The sequence below is a fragment of the Schistocerca nitens genome, chromosome 9, assembly GCF_023898315.1.
Source record: "Schistocerca nitens isolate TAMUIC-IGC-003100 chromosome 9, iqSchNite1.1, whole genome shotgun sequence".
Classification (NCBI taxonomy): domain Eukaryota; kingdom Metazoa; phylum Arthropoda; class Insecta; order Orthoptera; family Acrididae; genus Schistocerca; species Schistocerca nitens.
The window spans coordinates 240,582,789-240,606,820 of NC_064622.1; the positions used below are offsets into that span (position 1 = coordinate 240,582,789).

At 41.8% G+C, this 24,032-nt stretch overlaps 1 protein-coding gene across 1 annotated transcript in view; it reads right to left on the reverse strand.

Moving 5' to 3' along the window:
- The window catches only part of LOC126204156 (uncharacterized), a 1,030,415-nt gene that overhangs the window by 453,397 nt on the left and 552,986 nt on the right, over positions 1-24,032 (reverse strand). Inside the window, exon 9 of the mRNA XM_049938564.1 lies at positions 18,891-18,971. Coding sequence (XP_049794521.1) covers positions 18,891-18,971 — 81 coding nt within the window. The remainder of the gene's footprint in view (positions 1-18,890; positions 18,972-24,032) is intronic.

Consider the following 24,032-nt stretch of genomic DNA (forward strand, 5'->3'; position numbering starts at 1 on the left):
TGCGTCACACACATTGGTCATAAAATCATTTTATACAGTTTCAGATACTGATTGCCGACGCTCGCTTCCTCACCTCTGACACTCACTTGTTGAACCTCTTTTGGTTGGGTGATTTTGACCTTAACGGTTGCAGAATGCTGTACGTCGCAATCACGTCATAGAGTGCCCAGCAAGATCGCCAGATCTGTGCTATATAGAACGTGTGAGGGACCAGGACCAGCTCGTAGGTCAACTCAGTACCATTCGCGGTATACAGGATACAAGTATCAGATTTAACTGCTGTGCGTCAGTCTCCATTAGGAGAGAAATACAACGGCCTTATGACGCCCTTCACAACCAAATCAGTGCATGGACGCTAGACAGAGTTGGTGCAGCTTCACACTGATAAGTGGGCTCAGATTGCTAAGTTCTATGTAAATTTGAATCGATGTTGTTATCACTGAAATAGCACCACATACCCTCTCAAACCATGAATTTTGATTTCGTTTCCTTCTTCCCTTCTGGATGCTGCACTTTTTTGGCTGGTAAAGCACACCAGTAAGCCCTCGTTACTTCGACCATTATTTGCACACGTCGAAGAATAGTAGAAGCTGACGGGGAAGTAACTGATTGGGTGTTAGATGTTTGTTTCATTGTGCAACAGACAACAGGCTTGTCTGAGAGAGAATAGCAAAATTTAATGTGGCGTTCTCATGACGTTGTTGACACTCGAGGACGTCACTGGATACTTGGCTTGAGCTTTCTGAGAGAGAATAGCAAAATTTAATGTGGCGTTCTCATGACGTTGTTGACACTCGAGGACGTCACTGGATACTTGGCTTGAGCTTAGGTTGTCACTTTGACTCGTAAATAGTTGGAATGAATGAACAACTTATTGCGTATGTCCTGTCTGTACTTATTTTGTAAGTAAAACCGCCTTTTCCTGCTGCAACTTATTTTATTTATCCCATACGCGTTTCGCCTTTTTCTTGTTCTAAGGCATCATCAGTGGGATCTATAAAGATACCGTTTTGTTACTTTTAGATTATTGAACGGTTCACTTCGCGATTCCTTATGTGAAAAAGTAATTACTTACGATTTGGTGATCTGCGTTTTCTCTCATCTGGCCTGGAGGTCGCACTACCGCTTTATTACTGACATACAAGCACAACTTTGTGTTCTGACCTTCTTCATACTGTTCACCATGTTTTTTCCTTCTTTTTTGTGGTGTGCTATTGTTTTTTGCCACTCGATGTAACTATTTCGTTGGATACTGCCGGTAACATCAAAAGTATCCGGACACTCTCAAAAACATACCTTTTTCATATTTGGTGCATTGTGCTCTATATCAGTGACCTCAGTAGTCATTAGGCATCGTGAGAGAGCTGCACGACCCACGGACTTCGACCGTGGTCAGGTGATTGGGTGTCATTTGTGTCATACGTCTGTACGCGAGATTTCCACGCTCCTAAACATCCCTAAGTCCACTGTTTCCGACGTGACAGAGAAATGTAAACGTGAAGGGACACGTACAGCCCAAAAGCTTAAAGGCTGACCTGTTCGGTTGACTGACAGAGACCGCCGATAGTTGAAAAGGGTCGTAATGTGTAATTGGCAGACATCTATCCAGACCATCACACAGGAATTACAAACTGCGTCAGGATCCACTGCAAGAACTGTGACGGTTAGGCGGGAGTTGAGAAAACTATGATTTCGTGGTCTAGCGGCTGATCATAAGCCACCTCTCACGCCAGTAAATGCAAATTGACGTCTCGCTTGATGTAAGGAGCTTAAACATTGGACAATTGAACAGTGGAAAAGTTTTGTGTGGAGTGACGAATTACGGTACACAATGTGGCGATCCGATGGCAGGGTGTGGGTATGGCGAATGCCCGGTGAACATCTGCCAGCATGTGTAGTGCCAACAGTAAAATTCGAAGGCAGTGGTGTTATGGTGCGGTCGTGTTTTCCATGGAGCGGGCTTGCACCCCTTGTTGTTTTGCGTGGCACTACCACAGCACAGGCATATACTGATGTTTTAAGAACGTTATTCCTTCCTACTGTTGGAGAGCATTTCTGTGATGGCGACTGCATCTTTCGAGACGATCGAGCTCCTGTTCATAACGCACGGCCTGTGGCGGAGTGGTTACATGACAGTAACATTCCTGTAATGGACTGGCCTGCAAAGAGTCCTAACCTGAATCCTATAGAACACATCTGGGATATTTTGGAACGCCGACTTCGTGCCAGGCCTCACCGACCGACATCAATACCTCTCCTGGGTGCAGTACTCCGTGAAGAACGGGCTGCCATTCCCCACGAAACCTTCCAGCACCTGATTGAATGTATGCCTGCGAGAGTGGAAGCTGTCACCAAGGCTCAGGGTGGGCCAACACCATATTGAATTCCAGCATTAGCAACGGAGATTGCCACGAACTTGTAAGTTATTTTCAGTCAGGTGTCCGGATACCGTGTGTGGCAGAATTCTCCAGGTTGGCACTATCAGGCCTAAGTTAGAAAGTAGCTATACTTCCGGATCCCTTGTGGTATGCTCACTGTACTTGGCTGTGGAGACATGGATGTGGTCAGTGAGTTGGTGCATGGAGCCATGAGGTTAGGCGTCTATTCGCTCGTTCTGGAGGAGTCTTATCGCGGTTTGCGAGTGCCGCTTGTCTATGGGCCCAACCGTACACACTGAGCAATGGTGAGCCTGTTATTCTGTGGATTGTGGAGAGGGTGCAGCCTCATCTTACGGGAACGAATAACCATTTCGGACCAGTTATGCACAAACAAGTGGGAATCACGGAGTGAATCGTGACCATGATGCATGTATGCTTCACATAAAAACAGGATCTGTGCTTTGGTGTAGCTACATCTCCATTTTCTAGTTACCAGTCAAAGAGTGTGCCCCTTTTGTCTCTTTAAGCTGTGTTCACGGATTTGGCCATATATTATGTTCGTATGTACACTCTAGGACATAATCTACGCTCCACAAAGGGGACGGAAATCGGTTGATATGATGTACGTGCACAGACAAAAAGGAATGATTACTATTTCATAAAAATTGGATGATATATTCAGGAGCAAGAGCCTCACAAATTGAGCACGTTAATCACGAGCTGATCCAATTCAGCCCCTTATGAAAATAGTTATTCGGCTTGGCATTGATTGATAGAATTGTGGGATGCCTTCTGGAGGGATGTCGTGCCTAATTTTGGCAAATTGGGTGCGTTATTTCGTCAAATTCCCAAAATTGATGGAGAGCGCTTACCATAATGCTCCGACCGTTCCAAATTGGGAGCGCGCTAACAACCTTGCTGGTCAAGGTAGAGTTTGGCAACCACCAAAAGAAGCAGTAGAAACTCTTGTAGTGTGCGGGAGGCAATTATGTTGCTGAAATGTCAGCCTAAGATGGCTTGCCGTGAAGGGAAACAAAACGGGGCGTAAAATATCGTCGTCGTGTCGCCGTGCTATAAGGGTGCCATGGATGACAACCAAAGGCGTTCTGCTATGAAATGAGATACCATCCCAGACCACGTCTGGTTGTCGGGCAGTTTAACGTGGGACAATCAAGTTGGTATCCCACCGCTGTCTGGAGTGTTTCCAGACACGTTGTGGCTGGACATTCGAGTTCAGTTCGAAGCGAGACTCATTACTGGCGACAGTTCTACTTCGATCAGTGAGATTCCAGGCCGAATATTTTCAGCACGACAGCAAACGGACTTGTTGGTGTACAGAGAATGATGGAAGTTGGTGCAAGGGGCGCCGTGAGCTCGTCCGCGATTCTGTGAAACGCCTTTTCATCGTCTTTATTGTCACTGAAACACCAGTTACATAATGATGTATGCGGGTCTCTGAGTGCCTGTTTGGCGAAAGCTTGGTCCTCGTTCTTTCGTCTCTCACTGTCGACCGCTTTCTTCTTGCTGTGTTCGGCCATGGCGCATGCATTCCCACCAACATCGTCTATAGTGGCATGGGTCCTTTTGACATGAGCTATACGTCGATTACTCCAACCGACTTTTTTGGGCCTCACTACTCGACCTATCTCAAATGCTGATATCTGTGTATCTTGTTTATGGGCTTGTCTCCGAGGCATGGTTACTACCAAACTGAGTAACCGGAATGAAATTTGCGGAAACTTTGTGCCTGGTACTGATATGCTACTTGATTACTAGACTAGCCCCCGATGGAATGAAATTGCGCTACAGCGTCACACGTTCATCTATCGGCCACCAAAGTAGACAATTTTGTATTTTCCGTCGATACATTATGAATATCAATCGGTGACCTATTTGCGTAAGTGCTTCGTGATGCATCGTTTCTTTTGTAGACAGTATATGTTCACTGTTAAATATGGTTGCAGATCTCTTAAGAGACTTCTCGCCAAAATGGATTTTTTTTTTTTGTATGTGCAGCGTGCTTCAAACGTAGCTGTACACGATTCGTGGATATAACGTGTGTTAACATGAGTGCTGCAAATTTGCTGTCGCTAAACGAAATGCCACTAGTTAAAAAAACAATGGCTGTATTTGACACGTTTTGGTATATACCCGTCATCAGATAGTCATGATGATCTAGGTGTTGGATGCATAAAGACATGTTGTAACTGGTACATCTGTCAGGCTCCGTTCAGCTCATTCTGCACAGTTGCACTGCTATTTTCAGTTCTCTGATGTGGTTGTGCTGCGTACTCATTTGCAACATGATACTCGAGCTCACTGAAAAGGCCCCAAAGATAAAAGTCCAGGGGGTTAAGATCCAGGGGTCTGGAGGGCTAAGCAACTGGTCTTGCACAACATGTCCACTTACCAGGAACAGCAACTTTGAGAAACGTTTTTGCCTCCCATCTGAAATGTACAGGGACACCGTCGACAAAGCAACATCAGGCGATATACAGGCGGACACGACACGCCAAAAGCCTGTACAGGCCCAAGATGTAATGCCTACCACAAATGACATTATGCGCCGTAACTTGACAATAAATCAGTTTCAGAACAAATTTCATTTAATATTTTACTCTTATTTCGATCCATACGTTACATCCACGAAGTGTGCACAGTTACTTTAGAATCACCATTTATACGCCAGCTAATGAAAATAAACTAGTCTTAGTCACCAACATCAGCATTACTAACAAGTCATTTCTACGCATTTCAGGATATCCCCATCATCAGTTTCATCAAATCCGTGTAGAGTCCTATATCGCCTCCTACTACATTCTGGCAGGCCACAAGTACCAAAACCCTTGTTCTGGTGACAGCAGAAAATGCTCAGAGAATCTTTCTCGAGTAGGAGGTGACTACATTTATCCAGCAGAGCTTCACGAGAACTAATTCGTTTCTCTTCCAAGGATTACCTCTTAAATTTCCCGAGCATCTCTGTTTACTGTATTGGTGTGCTTTCCGATGTGTTGATGGATATGGCGACTGCTCATTTCGATTGTGTATTCTGTAAATTATTATTCTTGTATTATTTATCAAAGTATTAAGAGCTCATTTACATCTACATATGCAAGTGACAATTAAGTTTTTGGTAGATATTTCACTGAATCAGTTTCTGACTATGTGTCGACGGCTCCACTCTCGACAGCACGTGGGAGAAATGAACAATCAAACCTGAGCGATCTTTTCTGTCAAACGTTCAAATGGACTACGACGATCTGTTAGGAAAACATCAGCTTATTTCTGCATTTGTTCGATTTTTGCTGTCTTCTTCGTAACGAACCCCAACGGTGGAACAGTTATAACTAGTTGCAGAAGAATCTTGTGTGGAATTGCCTTTACGGACGCTCTGCGCTCTCCAAAATCCCTCATCATCGTCATCATCATCATCGTTTAAGACTGATAATGCCTTTCAGCGTTTAGTCTGGAGCATAGTCCCCCTTATAAAATTCCTCCTTAAGCCTATTACTTCAAAATCATTCTTAACCGAATCCAGGTACCTTCTCCTTGGTCTACCCCTACTGCCCCTACCCTCTACTGCTGAACCCATGAGTCTCTTGGGTAACCTTGCTTCTCCCATGCGTGTAACATGACCCCACCATCTAAGCCTGTTCGCCCTGACTGCCACATCTATAGAGTTCATTCGCAGTTTTTCTTTGATTTCCTCATTGTGGACACCCTCCTGTCACTGTCCCCATCTACTAGTATCTGCAATCATCCTAGCTACTTTCATATCCGTAACCTCAACGTTATTGATAAGGTAACCTGAATCCACCCAGCTTTCGCTCCCATACAACAAAGTTGGTCGAAAGATTGAACGGTGCACAGATAACTTAGTCTTGGTACTGACTTCCTTCTTGCAGAAGAGAGTAGATCGTAGCTGAGCGCTCACTGCATTACCTTTGCTACACCTCGCTTCCAGTTCTTTCACTATGTTGCCATCCTGTGAGAATATTCATTCTAAGCACTTGAAACCCTCCACCTGTTCTAACTTTGTTCCTCCTATTTGGCACTCAATCCGTTTATATGTCTTTCCCACTGACATTACTTTCGTTTTGGAGATGCTAATTTTCATACTATAGTCCTTACATTTCTGATCTATCTTTGAAATATTACTTTGCAAACTTTCAATCGAATCTGCCATCACAACTGAGTCATCCGCTTATGCAAGACTGCTTATTTTGTGTTCACATATCTTAATCTCACCCAGCCAGTCTATTGTTTTCAACATATGATCCATAAATAGTATGAACAAAAGTGGAGACAGATTGTAGCCTTGTCTTACCCCTGAAACTACTCTGAACCATGAACTCAATTTACCGTCAACTCTAACTGCTGCCTGACTTTCTATGTAAAGACCTTTAATTGCTTGGAAAAGTTTGCCTCCTATTCCATAATCTCGTATAACAGACAATAACTTTCTCCTAGGAACCATGTCATTTGCCTTTTCTAGATCTATAAAGCATAGATACAATTCTCGATTATTTGCCGTAAGCTAAAGATCTGGTCGTGACAACCTCTAAGAGGCCTAAGCCCACACAGATTTTTATCCAGTTTGTCCTCAACTAATACTCACACTTTCCTTTTAACAATACCTGAGAAGATTTTACCAACAACGCTGATTAAAGAGACACCTCTGTAGTTGTTACAATCTTTTCTGTTTCCATGTTTAAAGACTGGTGTGATTACTGCTTTCGTCGAGTCTGATGGAACCTGTCCCGACTCCCACGCCATTTCAGTTATCCTGTGTAGCCATTTAAGACCTGACATTCCACTGTATTTGATGAGTTCCGACTTAATTTCATCCACCCCAGCCGCTTTATTGCACTGCAATCTATTGACCATTTTCTCCACTTCCTCAAATGTGATCCTATTTCCATCATCATTCCTATCCCATTGTACATCGAAATCTGAAACATTACTGATCGTATTTTCACCTACATTGAGCAACTCTTCCAACAAGTATTCTATTCGCTTTCCCTAATACTGATATTGCATGTTCGTCCCATATCAAATCGATTGTTAGCATGATCACACGGAGGTTATAGTTATTTTTCCATCTATTAACAGGATACCTTTCATACATCTGGTTTGAATCCTTGTAGACCTGTTATCTGAGAGTATAACAAAGTGTCACAGAAATTATGAGAAAACTTTGAGGTTCAGAGGAGTTTCTCAGGCAGAGAGTGGCTTCGAGTGGAAATGCAGACGGGGAGTCGGAAGCGAGAACGGGAGTGAGGGAGCGGCTGCTTGACGGCTTACTGTTCGAAAACTCGCGGCAGTGTCCGAGACGGCGCTGGTCCGGAGGCAGTGGGAGGCGGCGGGCAGCTTTGCAGGGCTGTACAGGGCGCGCCTGTCACGGCGGGGGCGCACTCGCGCGGAAGGGACGCGTCGCAGGGCGGGCACGCTAACGCGCCCGGCACCTCCCTGTGTCTGTGGCTGCGTGTCTGTCTGTCTGCCTCTATGTGTGTGCGTGTGTGTGTGTGTGTGCCCGGCGTCCGGCGCACGCAAAGCCGCTGCCGTGTAACTGGCATTACCGTGGCCGCTGGCTCATGTCCGCATTACACTAGACGTCCGGTCGTACGCTATCCATGACGTTTATAGAATAACATTCCGTAGGCCAGTGGTTCACAACCCCCGTGACACGTTTACCTGGTTAAACTTCGATGTAACAAGTGGGTTTTTCTGGGGACCCGAGAAACGGCTTTTGGTGATACTGCTGCTACTGTGCGAACTAATTTATTCTTAATTTTTATGTGTGTCCTGCATCTGTTATACTGTGTTTGTTGAAAAAATAAACAATAAAAGAATGCTTGGCGTCTTGGCAATTTATGTTTTATTCTTTTTCATAATGAGTTTACGAAATGTGCAAGTCGTAAATTTCAAAACATATCCCGCAAACATATCTCAGATGTCGACATTCTACAGACGCTACTTTCGCCATGTCCATCCTTGTTATGTAGGAGGACAGCCAACAGGAATATTACAATTTTCAACACAACCGTTAGCTCCAGTTTCAATATCACTTTAGTAGCAACCAGTTTCGATGATACGCCTAATCATCATCTGGCCGTAAAAGTAAACAAAATCAGCTACGTCAACAACAGGATGACATCAAAAGCAAAACTGTACCTAGAATTAAAACGTTTAATTCATCGTTACTAAATTTTTAACGATGTTTATACAACCTTAATAAGAGTACTGTAATATATATTTATATATACAACATGTTAGAGTACACTTATCAAGGTTGTATAAACATCGTTTTTGAAAAATAGAGTAGTTATGTATTAATCATTTTAATTCTGGGTACAATTTTCTTCACCCTATATATATAACAAGGATGTTGTTGTTGTTGTTGTGGTCTTCAGTCCTGAGACTGGTTTGATGCAGCTCTCCATGCTACTCTATCCTGCACAAGCTTCTTCATCTCCCAGAACCTACCGCAACCTACATCCATCTGAATCTGCTTAGTGCATTCATCTCTTGGTCTCCCTCTACGATTTTCCTCCACGCAGCCCTCCAATACTAAATTGGTGAGCCCTTGATGCCTCAGAACATGTCCTACCAACCGATCCCTTATTCTAGTTAAGTTGTGCCACAAACTTCTCTTCTCCGCAATCCTATTCAATACTTCTTCATTAGTTATGTGATCTACCCATCTAATCTTCAGCAGTCTTCTGTAGCACCACATTTCAAAAGCTTCTATTCTCTTCTTGTCCAAACTATTTATCGGCCATGTTTCACTTCCATACATGGCTACACTCCATACAAATACTTTCAGAAATGACTTCCTGACACTTAAATCTATACTCGATGTTAACAAATTTCTCTTCTTCAGAAATGCTTTCCTTGCCATTGCAAGTCTACATTTTATAACCTCTCTACTTCGACCATCATCAGTTATTTTGCTCCCCAGACAGCAAAACTCATTTACTACTTTAAGTGTCTCATTTCCTAATCTAATTCCCTCAGCATCACCCGACTTAATTCGACTACATTCCATTATCCTTGATTTGCCTTCGTTGATGCTCATCCTATATCCCCCTTCAAGACACTATCCATTCCGTTCAACTGCCCTTCCAAGTCCTTTGCTGTCTCTGAATTTTTCTTTTGTTTCCTTCACTGCTTGCTCAATATACAGATTGAATAACGTCGGGGATAGGCTACAGCCCAGTCTCACTCCCTTCCCAACCACTGCTTCTCTTTCATGCCCCTCGATTCTTATAACTGCCATCTGGTTTCTGTACAAATTGTAAATAGCCTTTCGCTCCCTGTATTTTACCCCTGACACCTTCAGAATTTGAAAGAGAGTATTCCAGTCAACATTGTCAAAAGCTTTCTCTAAGCCTACAAATGCTAGAAACGTAGATTTGCCCTTCCTTAATCTAGCTTCTAAGTTGAGTCGTAGGGTCAGTATTGCCTCACTTGTTACAACATTTCTACGGAATCCAAACTGATCTTCCCCGAGGTAGGCTTATACTAGTTTTTCCATTCTTCTGGAAAGAATTCGCGATGGTATTTTGCAGCAGTAACTTATTAAACTGATAGTTCGGTAATTTTCACATCTGTCAACACCTGCTTTCTTTGGGAATGGAATTATTATATTCTTCTTGAAGTCTGAGGGTACTTCGCTTGTTTCATACATCTTGCTCACCAGATGTTAGAGTTTTGTCAGGACTGGCTCTCCCAAGGCCGTCAGTACTTCCAATTGAATGTTGTCTACTCCGGGGTCCTTGTTTCGACTCAGGTCTTGCAGTGCTCTATCAGTTTCTTCATGCAGTATCGTATCTCCCATTTCATCTTCATCTACATCCTCTTCCATTTCCATAAAATTGTCGTCAAGTACATCGCCCTTGTATAGACCCTCTATGTACTCCTTCCACCTTTCTGCTTCCCCTTCTTTGCTTAGAACTAGGTTTCCATCTGAGCTCTTGATATTCATGCTAGTGGTTCTCTTTTCTCCAAAGGTCTCTTTAATTTCCCTGTAGGCAGTATCTATCTTACCCCTAGTGAGATAAGCCTCTACATCCTTACATTTGTCCTCTAGCCATCGCTGCTTAGCCACTTTGCACTTCCTGTCGATCTCATTTTTGAGACGTTTGTATTCCTTTTTGCCTGCTTCACTTACTGCATTTTTATATTTTCTCCTTTCATCAATTAAATTCAATAGCTTCTGTTACCCAAGTATTTCTACTAGCCCTCGTCTTTTCACCTACTTGATCCTCTGCTGCCTTCACTACTTCATCCCTCAAAGCTACCCATTCTTCTTCTACTGTATTTCTTTCCCCCATTCCTGTCAATTGTTCCCTTATGCTCTCCCTGAAACTCTGTACAACCTCTGGTTCTTTCATTTTATCCAGGTCCCATCTCCTTAAATTCCCACCTTTTTGCAGTTTCTTCAGTTATAATCTGCAGGTCATAACGAATAGATTGTGGTCAGAGTCCACATCTGCCCCTGGAGATGTCTTACAATTTAAAACCTGGCTCCTAAATCTCTGCCTTACCATTAGATAATCTATCTGAAACCTTCTAGTATCTCCAGGCTTCTTCCATGTATACAGCCTTCTTTTATGATTCTTAAACCAAGTGTTAGCTATGATTAAGTTGTGCTCTGCGCAAAATTCTACCAGGCGGCTTCCTCTTTCATTTCTTAGCCCCAATCCATATTCACCTACTACGTTTCCTTCTCTCCCTTTTCCTACTACCGAATTCCAGTCACCCATGACTATTAAATTTTCATCACCTTCATTATATGAATAATTTCTTTTATTTCGTCATACATTTCTTCAATTTCTTCGTCATCTGCAGAGCTAGTTGGCATATAAACCTGTACTACTGTAGTAGGCGTGGGCTTCGTATCTATCTTGGCCAAAATAATGCGTTCACTATGCTGTTTGTAGTAGCTTACCCGCATTCCTATTTTCCTATTCATTATTAAACCTACACCTGCATTACCCCTATTTGATTTTGTGTTTATAACCCCGTAGTCACCTGACCAGAAGTCTTGTTCCCCCTGCCACCGAACTTCACTAATTCCCACTATATCTAACTTTAACCTATCCATTTCCCTTTTTAAATTTTCTAACCTACCTGCCCGATTAAGGGATCTGAAACTCCACGCTCCTATCCGTAGAACGCCAATTTCCTTTCTCCTGATAACGACATCCTCTTGAGTAGTCCCCGCCCGGAGATCCGAATGGGGGACTATTTTACCTCCGGAATATTTTACCCAAGAGGAGGCCATTATCATTTAACCATACAGTAAAGCTGCATGCCCTCGGGAAAAATTACGGCCGTAGTTTCCCCTTGCTTTCAGCCGTACGCAGTACCAGCACAGCAAGGCCGTTTTGGTTAGTGTTACAAGGCCAGATCAGTCAATCATCCAGACTGTTGCACCTGTAACTACTGAAAAGGCTGCCGCCCCTTTTCAGGAACCACACGTTTGTCTGGCCTCTCAACAGATACCCCTCCGTTGTGGTTGCACCTACGGTACGGCTATCTGTATCGCTGAGGCACGCAAGCCTCCCCACCAACGGCAAGGTCCATGGTTCAGGGTGGTGGGGGGGTAACAAGGACGGACATGGCGAAAGCAGCATCTAAAGTATGTCAACATCTAAGATTTGCGTGCGCGCGATTTTTGGAAATTTACGACTTGCACATTTCGTATGTTTGAATCTCCGTAGTCGCGCTGCGAAGCCTTAGTGCGCGAATTTTTCTTCGCCATATATATATATACGTAGTCGTGCTGTAGGGCGCCCTATATATGTATATATATATATATATATTTGCGTACTAAGACTTCGCAGTGCGACTACGCAGAGTCAAGCATACAAAAATGTGTCTCACAAAATTTCGTCTTGCTCTTATTTCTGGCAGTAAATGGATGTTAAAGATTGGCAATCTGCAACACTATAATAACATGTACAGTAAGTATCTCCCCCAGCAGTTGGGAGTTTCGCTGTGCTGTTTATACAATGGATAGCGTTCTGGGTTATCATGCAAAAGGTCGAAGGTTCGATTCTGGGTCGAGACGTATTTGTTTTTATTTGCTAAATGTAGTCTGCGTGGTATGATATTTGGCGTCTTTGTCGTCATACAGCGACTGCAGTGGATGTTCAATAAAAAAAAGTGTTAACACTGTAATTCGAAGACGAACATTCCACAATTAGCATTTCCAGGGAAATGGCTCGGGCTGGCGAGGGCCAATTGTTAGCCCTCCGCGTTCACCTGACCTAAATCCCCTGGATTTCTTCCTGTGGTGACACTTGAAGGAGCACATGTATTCTATTCCGCCGACACATGTGGAACAACTGATAGCGAGTGTTTATATGTGTGTATGCGGCCATGTTGCGAAGAGTTCAGAGATGCATGATTCAGCGGATCGCGCAGTGTGTTGTCGTGCAGGGAAATGACTTGTCTGACCACGAATTTGTTACTTTTGTCCACCATTGCAAAAAAACTGTACTACGTAAATGTCAGATAATGTGGCTTACGAAACTGTGTATACTGCAGTATTTTATGGTTGTATGAAACTGGCAAATAAAAACAAATAGGCCTCTACCCAGATTCAAACCGTCGACCTTATGAGTGCTAATCCATAACACTATATACTGCACCAACTGCACAGCACTATACCGATGAGGTGAGAGAGGTAGTTAGCGTGCAAGTCATTACAATGTTGCCAGATTGCCAATCTTTAACGTCCATTTGCTCAGATTTTTACTTGTTTTATTTTAACTTCTGAACTGTATACGGACATACATGGTGGAAATATCTGCAGGACGAAATTTTGTGAGAGATTTTTGTATTGTTAGTATGTGAGGAATCTTGCTGCGAAATTCGATTGCGTGACCTCTTCTTCACCCTACACTGTAATCATCACCTAGCACCTTTGTTTTAGCACTGCTATGTACATGTTCACCTATAGCAAAACTCATTTAGTTCTTGGGTAAGCCTTGGAGCAGATTGCCACTGTTTTCATAATATATGTCTGCCACTACATGTCCATTTTTAACGATTAATGTTTTAAATGCTTAACACGTCAAACCAGTATTGATATGTCCTTCTTTCTTGGTATATTTCTGATTAGTCTTACGACGCTGGTTCCCTTGTTAATACTTTGTGTCACATAATACACAACCATCCCGCTTTTTTTTGTTTTATCTGATCAGGTCCCATTCCACTTCTTGACTTGTGTATTTCCAACACTCATTTGTGTTTTTTATTCTTTAATCTGATCAAACCCCTTCCAATTTTATGACTTGCGCATTTCGTATATTCATACGTATTATCTCATTAATGCATATTAATGCGGACTTTCACATTGTAGTGTTCTTACGTTACTGTGTTGCAATAGTGTTGACACTGTCGTTATAAGGTCATGCCCACATGAGCCACTTACAGCTCATTAGCCAACGCAGTGATTTCATTAGTTGGTCTTCTTCCCCCGATAGTCTTAAGATTGATTTCGTCCTCTACATTTGATCAGATTTTTACGTGTTTTATTTTAACTTCCGTACTGTATGCGGACATACATTTCCATCTTTATTGCTGGTTACGACATAGACCATTTTTACAGGTGTTAGTACCTCAGACTACAAGATAATGTTTGTAACTATGAGTGTGCATGATCCTGCCCAAGATATGTGGATATTTATTTACGTGATATCATTAACCTCATATTTTTAATTAAGTCTTTTATTGTGATATATATTTATTTCCATTATTTTAGCCTTGGAAGTACATACATGATCGGTTCTTCAATGGGTCGTAATGGTATATAGGTACTTCTTTCCCATTTGCACGTCACATCGGTGTCATTGCGTTTTACTATAGGCGAGACCTTGTGCGTAGCAGTATTGACACAAAGTACAACAATCCGATCCCCGTATACATGCAGTAAACTTAACAGGCTGTATATAGATAGTTCGCTTTGAAACAATAGAATAACTATGTATTACATATTTTAATTCTAGGTACAGTTTTGTTTTTGATGTCATTCCGTTGCTTATGTACCTGCTTTTGGAGCACTGATTCAGTTTACAGCTGACGGTAGTGTTGAATGTGATCTCAGTGACCCAGAAGAAGTCTGGAGCGAACCTGACAAAGACTATACTCCAGAACAAGATGCATCAGAATCAGAAGATAACCTTGAATTTAGAAGAAAGTGCTGTCGTCAATGAGCATTCTTATGGGGTTTCCTATGAAAGATATGAGATTATTGCAAAGGCCGGCCGAAAACGTACAAGTTCAGTGTCCTCCTAACTGGCTGCCGTCAATATAACATCGTCAAAGGATCTCCCAAGCTAACGTATTTGAATGATAATGAAAGTGATCTTGCACCCAAAGTGTCTGAAGTTTTCAACATGCGCTCTGATGACTTAATTGCAGGTACTGAATGCAACTTCACTAATGATGAAGCATCGAGTATTGCTTAGTATTACAATGTAAATGGTACTCTGAGTAGAATGAAAATTAGGGCGAACGTAGATTTTGACAAATTTGACAGTGTTTCGTGGAGCGCTAGTGACTGCCAGGGCTCTTCGCTGCCAAAAGGAATCAGTTTCTGCAAGGAAGACAACAGAGAAATATATTCGTGGTGCAGTTTTTACTGTTGCCAAGGCACGGAATCGATATGCGCTTAGTTTTCAGTTTCTCAGGTTTGACGATAAAGCAACACATCAACAACACTTCTTTAGTTTAAATACGCTTTTACACAACCATAGAACCTAATTTGAGTAGCTTTCTACACTGCTGTGTTGAGAAATTAAGAAGAAAAATCGTGGGTCCCCAAAAGACCCCAACTTGGTAAACGACTTATGCTTGTTATGTTAAGGAAATATCAGCCAATACACTCCGGCATCTAACTAAGCATCAGAGTCATAAGAGCGAAGGAAAAACTGATATCTTTTATTTTATTTTATTTTTTATATTTTATTCTATTTTGTTTCATTTTATTTTATTGTTTTTCCAGCCCGCCGCAAATTTCTTTCCTTCGCCAACCTCTTCATTTCAGGATAGCACTTCTTGCACCCTACGCCGGTTATTCTCTGGATGTATTCCAATCTCTTCCTCCCTCTACATTTTTTACCCTTCAGTTCCCTCGAGCTCGAAGCAGATTATTCCCTGATGCCGTAAAACATGTATTATCATCCTCTTCCATCTAGTTATCAGTTTTTACCATATTTTCCTGTGTTCACTGATGCTGCGGAGAACCTCCTCATGCCTTGCCTTATCAGTCCAACCAATTTTCAACATTCTTGAGAATGGCACATCTCAAACTCTTAGACTGTCTTCTGTTTCGATTTTCCCACTATCCATGACTGTCTACCTTACTAAGATGTGATCCAAAAGTACATCCTCAGAAATTTAATTATGAAATTAATGCTCATGTTTGATAGCAGCAGGGATCCCTTGGCCAGGAGTATGCTATTTTTTTTTCATCCCAGTCTGCTTCTTAAGTCCTCTTTCCTTCATCCATCATGTGCTATTTTGCCCCAAAGGTAGCAGAATTCCTTAACTTCGTCTACTTCTTTATCACAAGTTTCAATGCTAAGTTTGTAGCTGATCTCAATTGTGCTACTGCTCATCACTTTCGTTTTTCTTCTGTTCACTCTCGTTCCATATTTGGTACTCATTGGACTGTTAATTTTATCCTAAATGTCCTGTAATTCTTTCTCACAATGCGGAAATCAATATCATCAATGAGTCTTTTTGCTGTCATTTTACTCATAAGTTCTATCAATATTATCCATATTCCGCTTGGTATATCTCAATGCGTATTATAAAAAATGGAATATTTGCATTCCTTCCTTAGTTTGTATTTTCAATGCTAGCACAGTCTATATTTTCTTTTAACACTTGCAAGTTATGGTGATTAGAACTGGTATCCTCAGAGCTTTTCCGATATCGGTAATAATAACATAACTGCCATCAAATTTTGTTACAAGTTATGATTTATTGTAACTGTTTTCAGTGCGCATTCTTCGCGGAATCCTAGACATCATACACTGACTCCACTTTCTCTGTTTGAAAATATTTCTTCATTAACGGATAATGGTCTTAGAGGCCAGGCATTTTTCAAATCGGAAACATAACTGCAAGTAGAATTTATGACTAATGACAAGTGCTTATTACTACAACTGGATAAAGACAACTTATATAAACAGAGAAAGCCAAATGACCTGCTAATAAGCGTAGGAACTGAAGATTCAAAATCAGTGTTTTTTTACTATCTCTGACTTACGACAGTGCGACATGTACTGTTAATGAGAAAACATTTCTTAAAGTCATGCTTGCTCGGCGAGCATGTGGGGGATTTAGTAGGAGAGGTAGAAAGACAAACAGATGAACCCAGAAACGGATTGAAGACGTAGTTATGACTGCAGTGACAGTGAAATTAAACTGGAAAGCACATGTAGAGAGGAAAAGGCAAAATAGTTGCGCCAGGGAAGCCTTTTTCTATTCTATGAGAAGGCCGAGAAGAAAACGAAAGATGCAAACATGATATTACAAACCATTCATAATGCTCTTAGCTACGAATTTGAATGTGTGTGACTACTGAGGGCCATAAAACTAGCAAAATGCTGACATAGAGACTTTTTAAAGAGAACTTAATTCTGTGATTAAAACATAATTCGAGTCCTTTGTTAATCCCGCAGAAAAATTTAATTTAACTTCTCAGGGTTAATATTCCTGGTTTGGAACCACTGGTGTAGGCCTTTTATCAAAACATTCTGGAACATTCGCTCCCTCGAATCACTACTGAGTGTTGATGTGCTGCTGTCAAGACACTGAACGCCCACTTGAGAAGCTCAAGTTAAATCCATCTCCAATCATAACGTTTGAAGTTGTTTTCCATGTCTCTAAATCAGGTTAGATGAATTCTGGGATGTTTCTATTAAGAAACTGAAGTCACTTCGCACTCCCATCATTTCCCGACAAATTATTGTTTCGTCTCTGATGGTTTGATCTTGAATCTCTGTAGTAGGATATTTGTACAACTCTCTAGTTAGCTCAAGCTTTTATATATTTAAGCTTTCCAAGTTAGTGTTCAGCGGTTGTACAAAATGAAGTTATGATTCCTAGATAACGTTCTGCAACATCTGCAGAATGCGCCACATTGTACTCTAATTTGCGCAAAATAAAATAATTATTTTTTTCCAGTTGCAATGGAGTGGAAAAATGAAAGTAATAGCTCTAATAAATGCATTGTTTGTAAGACTAACTTTGTGGAACAAAGTTCACTTTATGACACAAGATCTTTTTTGTTACTCAAACCTTTCGTTGGCCTTGCAGTAACTGCTCAGTGCTATTTGCCATCGCCTTTTAGATGTCTAGAATGTCGACAACACTTCGTCAGCTGCGAACAATCTTTGCTCCAAAAAGTTTTCCTTAATCATAAAACTAATTATTTTTCTGAAAAAGGAATCTGTTATAGACTGAAAAAAAAAAAGTCCAGATCGTTCCATAGTAAATTCTGGTGAATTTTCTAAGTCGGCCTCAAATCGGAGGAAAATGTTTTTCTCGATGAACATAAAATGTATGAAATCTGTCAACGGATTTTAGGTCTTCCCCACATCACACGTCATGGAGGTTTTTGGGCCTCAATAAAAGACTGATGGACGTGCGTATTCTTTCCACAAAATCGATCAGTACCCATACTGTAACCATTCTAAATGTGGGTATGTGTCACTATTCCTCTCGTATCGCTCCCTTCCGCTTTTAATGGCGTTACCCTTTGCCTTGATTATCAAGCTTGTTAAAACAAGGAGAAACTGTAAAGTTATTTAAAAGACAGAGGCTCCCGTGTAAACATAATGGAGCAATAAATAATTTTATATTGCTTCGAAGCATTATGTTTTCCGGCCATTATGTAAAAAGTTATTGTTGGCAAGGACTATGACTCTTCTCTGGGTGAAGTTTTCGCCTAAGTATATAGCATCAGCAGCAGCAGTATTTCAGTACGGTCGATTGAAGTCTGGCATCACTACGCATATATTTCGCAAACTCATTGTTTAAAAACTATGTCATGGCAACTTCATTTCCCTACACATTTCATCAGTGATATTTTAAAATAGTTAATGTCCGTAAGTGAATTATTTTTTGAAAACTGTATAGCAGTTGTCCCCATAAATTAATAGCAGACATTTTCTGAAACTGATTTACTAATATCGACACAACCACAATGTTTCTGTTAGGGTTCCACTCAAAGATGAACTCTGTTAGCCTGCTAGGAATTACTGGTGTCAACGCTGTGTCGCTGTTCGCGTGTCAAGTGCACGCATTCTAATGTTACTGTATTAATATTATTCACGATAAAGGATTTTCCCTCGAGATTCCCACAAATTCGCGAGACTTCCAGAGCAGCTTATCCTAGATCGGAGGGTATCCCAGCTTCGCCTGATCGACCCTCATCGCTTGAGCTGCCACTGCCTCCGGACACAGTACTCTGTTGAGTATACTGACCCGCGGTTGGATTTGAACTGGAGTATTCGGGATTTGAGACCGCGCCTGGGCAGGTGTTTGGGGCCGTTCGGCGATCCATCGCTGCAACAGGAGCACACAACACAGTTCAGTGAAGCGCCACAGTATGAACCATTTGTCGAAGGACCACTAAGGCTATTATGCTTACTGGAAACTACAGTGAGTACGCAAACTACAGCTTAAGCCGTGCTGGGCTGCATAACATTTTCAGTATTTAGTTTCTCGGTGGTGCAACACTACTTAACAAATTCAGAGATAACACAGTCAAAGTGGTTAACATGCAATGCTACATGCCTTAACAAAACTAAGCATGCTTTCACGTAAAGTTAGCAAGATAGTAAATATGGATCTGAAATTCAGTCTGCTACTTTATATAAATGTTCCATTGTTGGTGCAACTTACTGGTCAAAATCTGCTTAGTATATCAGGGAATATATTAGATTATTTGCATAGCTCCCTGTTCAATTATCTTTTCCAACCAACTGCACGGTTCTCGGCGGTAAAGATCCTCATTAGAATAAAGCAGAAAAGAAATGGTTCTTCCTCGTGAGGTCTCAAAAAATTCGCGACCACCACAGTTACACCGACACTCTATTTCTCAAGAAAGTTATTAAATCAGATGTTCTTACCGTTAGGACATTTGGTACAACATCCCAGAAAAAAAGGCTCTCAGTAAAATTTTTTTAAAATTTTTTAAGTTAGTTTATAAAATAATATGTACATGATTCAGAGATGGGAGGCAAATGAAGGGTACATATGCGTAGGTTTGAACATAAGCGAAGTTTTTGACACATTTACGAAACATCATGTAAATATGACTAATTCTGCTGAAAATTGTCAGTAACGTACTTACGAAAGCAAATAAAGAGATATCTTTTCCAACCAACTGCACGGTTCTCGGCGGTAAAGATCCTCATTAGAATAAAGCAGAAAAGAAATGGTTCCTCCACGTGAGGTCTCACAAAATTCGCGACCACCACAGTTACACCGACACTCTATTTCTCAAGAAAGTTATTAAATCAGATGTTCTTACCGTTAGGACATTTGGTACAACATCCCAGAAAAAAAGGCTCTCAGTAAAATTTTTTTAAAATTTTTTAAGTTAGTTTATAAAATAATATGTACATGATTCAGAGGTGCAAAGGAGACGAAGAATAGACAATGAAGTCATTAGAGATGGAGCACAAGTTCTGACTGAGTAGAGAACCTGCCATGCCGTTTCAGAGGAACCTTTCCGGCATTTCCTTAGCTTCTGTCCACAGATCAGCACTGTTTTAATAAGCATCGGTCATGCGAAACTCAACTTTCCCTTCTTTCAAATGATGCCCTGCAAACCATGGGTGACGGGCAACAGGCGGGTTCCATATTCGTAGATTTCCGAAAAACGTTTGACACCGTGTCCCACGGCGGCCTGTTAACGAAGGTAAGGGCATACGAAATAGGTTCCCAGATATGTGAGTGTTCGAAGACTTCTTGAGCAATACAATCCAGTACGTTGTCCTCGATGGCGAGAGTTCATCAGGGACAATGGTATCGTCGGGAATGCCAAATGAAATGTGATAAGAACGCTATTATTCTCTATAATTATATATAAACGATCTGACGGACTGGGTGAGCATGAATTTGTGGCTGTTTGCTGATGATACTGGGATGTAAGCGAAGGTGTTGTTGTTGAGTAACCAGGATGACGCAAAAAGCTTAGACCAAATTTCTAGTTGATGTGGTGAATAACAGGCAGCTGTAAATGAAAAAAAGTGATATAATGTTCGAATTACAGAATATAGTGGATATCACTGAAGCTAAAGGGAAGATTCATGGAATGAAAATCAATAGAAAGAAAACAAAAATAATGACATGAGAAGGGAATAAAAAAGGTAAAGATAATGGTGAGTGGAGAAGTAATGGAACATGAGCAAAGCTTTAAATACCTCGGAAGCAGAATAGAAACGGGTTGGAAAAGCATCACAGATCTTAAAACCAGAATATCAATGGCGAAAGACGCATTTTATAAGGAAAGGAGAGTTTTCTGAAGCAAAGGAGTGAAGAAAAGGCTAATAAAATATTTTGTATAGTGTGTCCTTCTGTATGGTGCTGAAGCGTGGAGACTGAGGAAGAAAGACAGAGCAAGGCTGACGGCTTTTGTAATGTGAAAGAGGTGGAGGATGGAAAGAATGAGTTGGATGGACAGAGTGAAAAATGAATAGATACTGAGAATAGTGGGAGAGCAAAGTCAGTTACTAGAAGTAATAACAAGAAGAAAACGAAACTGGATTGGAAATATGTTAAGAAAGAAGGAGGGGCTCACAGTTACTCTTTTACAAGGGTACGTGGAAGGAAACAGGGGGTGAGGGAAAAAGCGGTTTTAGATCCTGGGTGAAGTGATTGACGGCAGCACGTACAGAAAATGGCAGAAAACTCATCATGTTGAATTTTTCAATAAAGCATCAGTAGTGCTTTCCTGCGTCAGACATTGTATAGCGTTATGAAATGGAACACGCTTGTAAGGATTGTAGTAGGGAATGTAACTTCATTTTACTGAGAGAATCTTAGGAAATTGTGGTTCATCTGTAAAGGAGACCGCGACACATTCTTGAGAACTGCTCGAGTGCATGGGATCGCCACCAGTTCAGAGTCGTAGAAGACATCGAAGTATTTCAGAGACGGACTGCCAGGTCAGTTAATCGTAGGCTCAATCAACGCGCAAGCATTACAGAGATGGTCCGTGAACTCAAATGGGAATCTCTAGAGGGAATTTAGTGAACCGGCATGTGATGCTGACTGCAGAACGATTCTACCACCGCCAACGTAAGGTAAGGTAGGACTCGTTCGAAGGCATGTAGATATTCGTTTTTCCCTCGCTCTATTTGGGAGTGTAACAGGACAGGAGACGACTAGTAGTTGTTCAAGGTACCCTCCGCCACGCACCACACAGTGGCTTGCGGAGTATTTGTGTAAATGCAGATGACGTGGAAGTGAGTTAGGAGAATCGCGCAAAACGGAAGTGTACACAGTGTTAGGAAGATTTAAACCGCCGTCTTCCCGAACACTGGCGTCATTAGAGGTAACATACTGATTTTGAATAGCGAGTTGATTACCCAGATTCAATTCTTCTATGATTGCCCTAAATCGCTTCAGGCATTTGGTCCTTTGAAAACTATTTTTTGACCTCCACTGTCCAGTTTGAGCTGGTACGTTGTCCCTGATAACCCCGTAGTCGAGAGGAGGTTATATTCTGTCCCTTGCATGTTCGACGGAGATCTACCACGACCTGGGATTGGACGAGTCTGGGCCAGCAAGACGCCAGTGGCCACTTTGAAGGAATCATCAACATGCCGTCCAAAGTGGATAAGGGAAATGTTTGAAAGCGTCAGTCTGAATAATCAGATATGTAACAGGTTTTTGTAAAAATATCTGCCAAAGATTAGCAAAGGCATCAAATAAATGGTAGAACAGTCGCACAAACCACTTAACAGCTGATACATCCATGTTTCTGGCAAGAATAATATACAGAAGAATGGAAAAGGAAATCAGAGATCTGTCAGATGGAACTAGAGACGGTAGAAGCTGTACAGGAAAACAGACTGCAATTTTAGGGTGAAGAAGTTGGCGCAGGAGAGAAGTGGCAGCAAGGCTAAGGCTCAGGATTGATACACGTGGCCAGTTTTCATATTTTCTTGGTAAAGTTTTCATGAAAAAGGTAAAGACCTGCAAACGGGCAGTTAGTAGAAGGTGGCTGCCTCAAACAACTGTTAATAAAAGAGAAGGAAGAAACGTTCGGGTCGTCTGGGATACAGGTTATTCTGATAGATGTGCGTCACATCTCACAGACGTTGAAGTTCCAAGAACACTGTCGTCTACAGGTTAGCACGAGTCCCGCAGTCTGATATGTCCAGCCGTCACAGTTGTGAAAGCTTGAACTCTGCTGGGCACGCTTTCAGTGAGGTGACGGAATATTTGTGGAGGAATGACAACGCCTTCTTTGTCAAAACGAAATCAGAGGAGGTAGTCGTATTGGATCAGTGGAGGGGGGGGGGGTGGAGGGAGGTCAAGAGCGAAGTCGACGTAACTCATCCCAAAGGAAGGGGTTCCATTGGGTTCAGGCTGGGACTTCGGATAGGCCAGTAATTTCAGGAATGTTCTGTCCTCAGACCATTGTCTCACAGACACTGCTTTATAGCAGAGTACGTTGTCATGATCATACAAATAACCATTGTCTCCTAAATGTTATTCTACTGTAAGCAGTTCACAATGCTGTGAAAGGTGTTCATATTCTTCGAATGTAGTGTTTTCTTAAGCGCAATAGTAGGATCACACTACGAAAAACAACGCACTCCTTAAACACCGTCTCCTCCGTACTTCACTATTGGCACTACACATGATGGCAAGTAACGTTATCGAGGCATTCGGCAAACCCAGACCCTGCCATCGGAGTGCTACAGCGTAATTCATCACTCCATATTACTTGTTTCCAGTCAAAGTAGTCGCTCTTTACGCCATCTCAATCGTCGCTTAGTGCTGACTGCGGGAATGTGCGTCTTATCAGGAGCCGCTCGACGACTAAACCACTTTCTCTTTAACATCCTTATGCAGAGCCGTAGTGGTGGCTGGATACTGGCAGCATTTTGGCACTTAGAAGCGATAAGAACGCTGAAGTACCAGTGCAACAATTTAAACAACACGTTACGCTAACACTGTAGCAAATTACAATGTTCCTACTAAGTACGGCTCATCCGGAAATGTAGTATTGGTGGTGTACTGTTTGACACAGTCACGTCATTTGATTATGTAGCCACAGTGTTGCCTGAAACAGGACGAGCTTGTTAAGTTGGTTGTAGGAAATGAGAATGATCGACTTTGGTTTATTGGGAGAATTCTAGGAAAGTGTGGTTCATCTAAGTAGCATTACTGTATTCTGCTAGGGTGTTGCGGAGTCCAGACGGGTCAGAGAAAACGAAGACAGTAAAACAATACAGAGGCGTGCTGCGAGATTTATTACCGGTAGTTCCGATCAAAACACCAGTACGACAGAAATGATTTGTGCGACCTTGAGAGAAGAAGACGTTATGTTTGCAAAACGCTGTTGAGAAACGACGAAACAGTTCACTGGTGAATGGCTGAATTTCG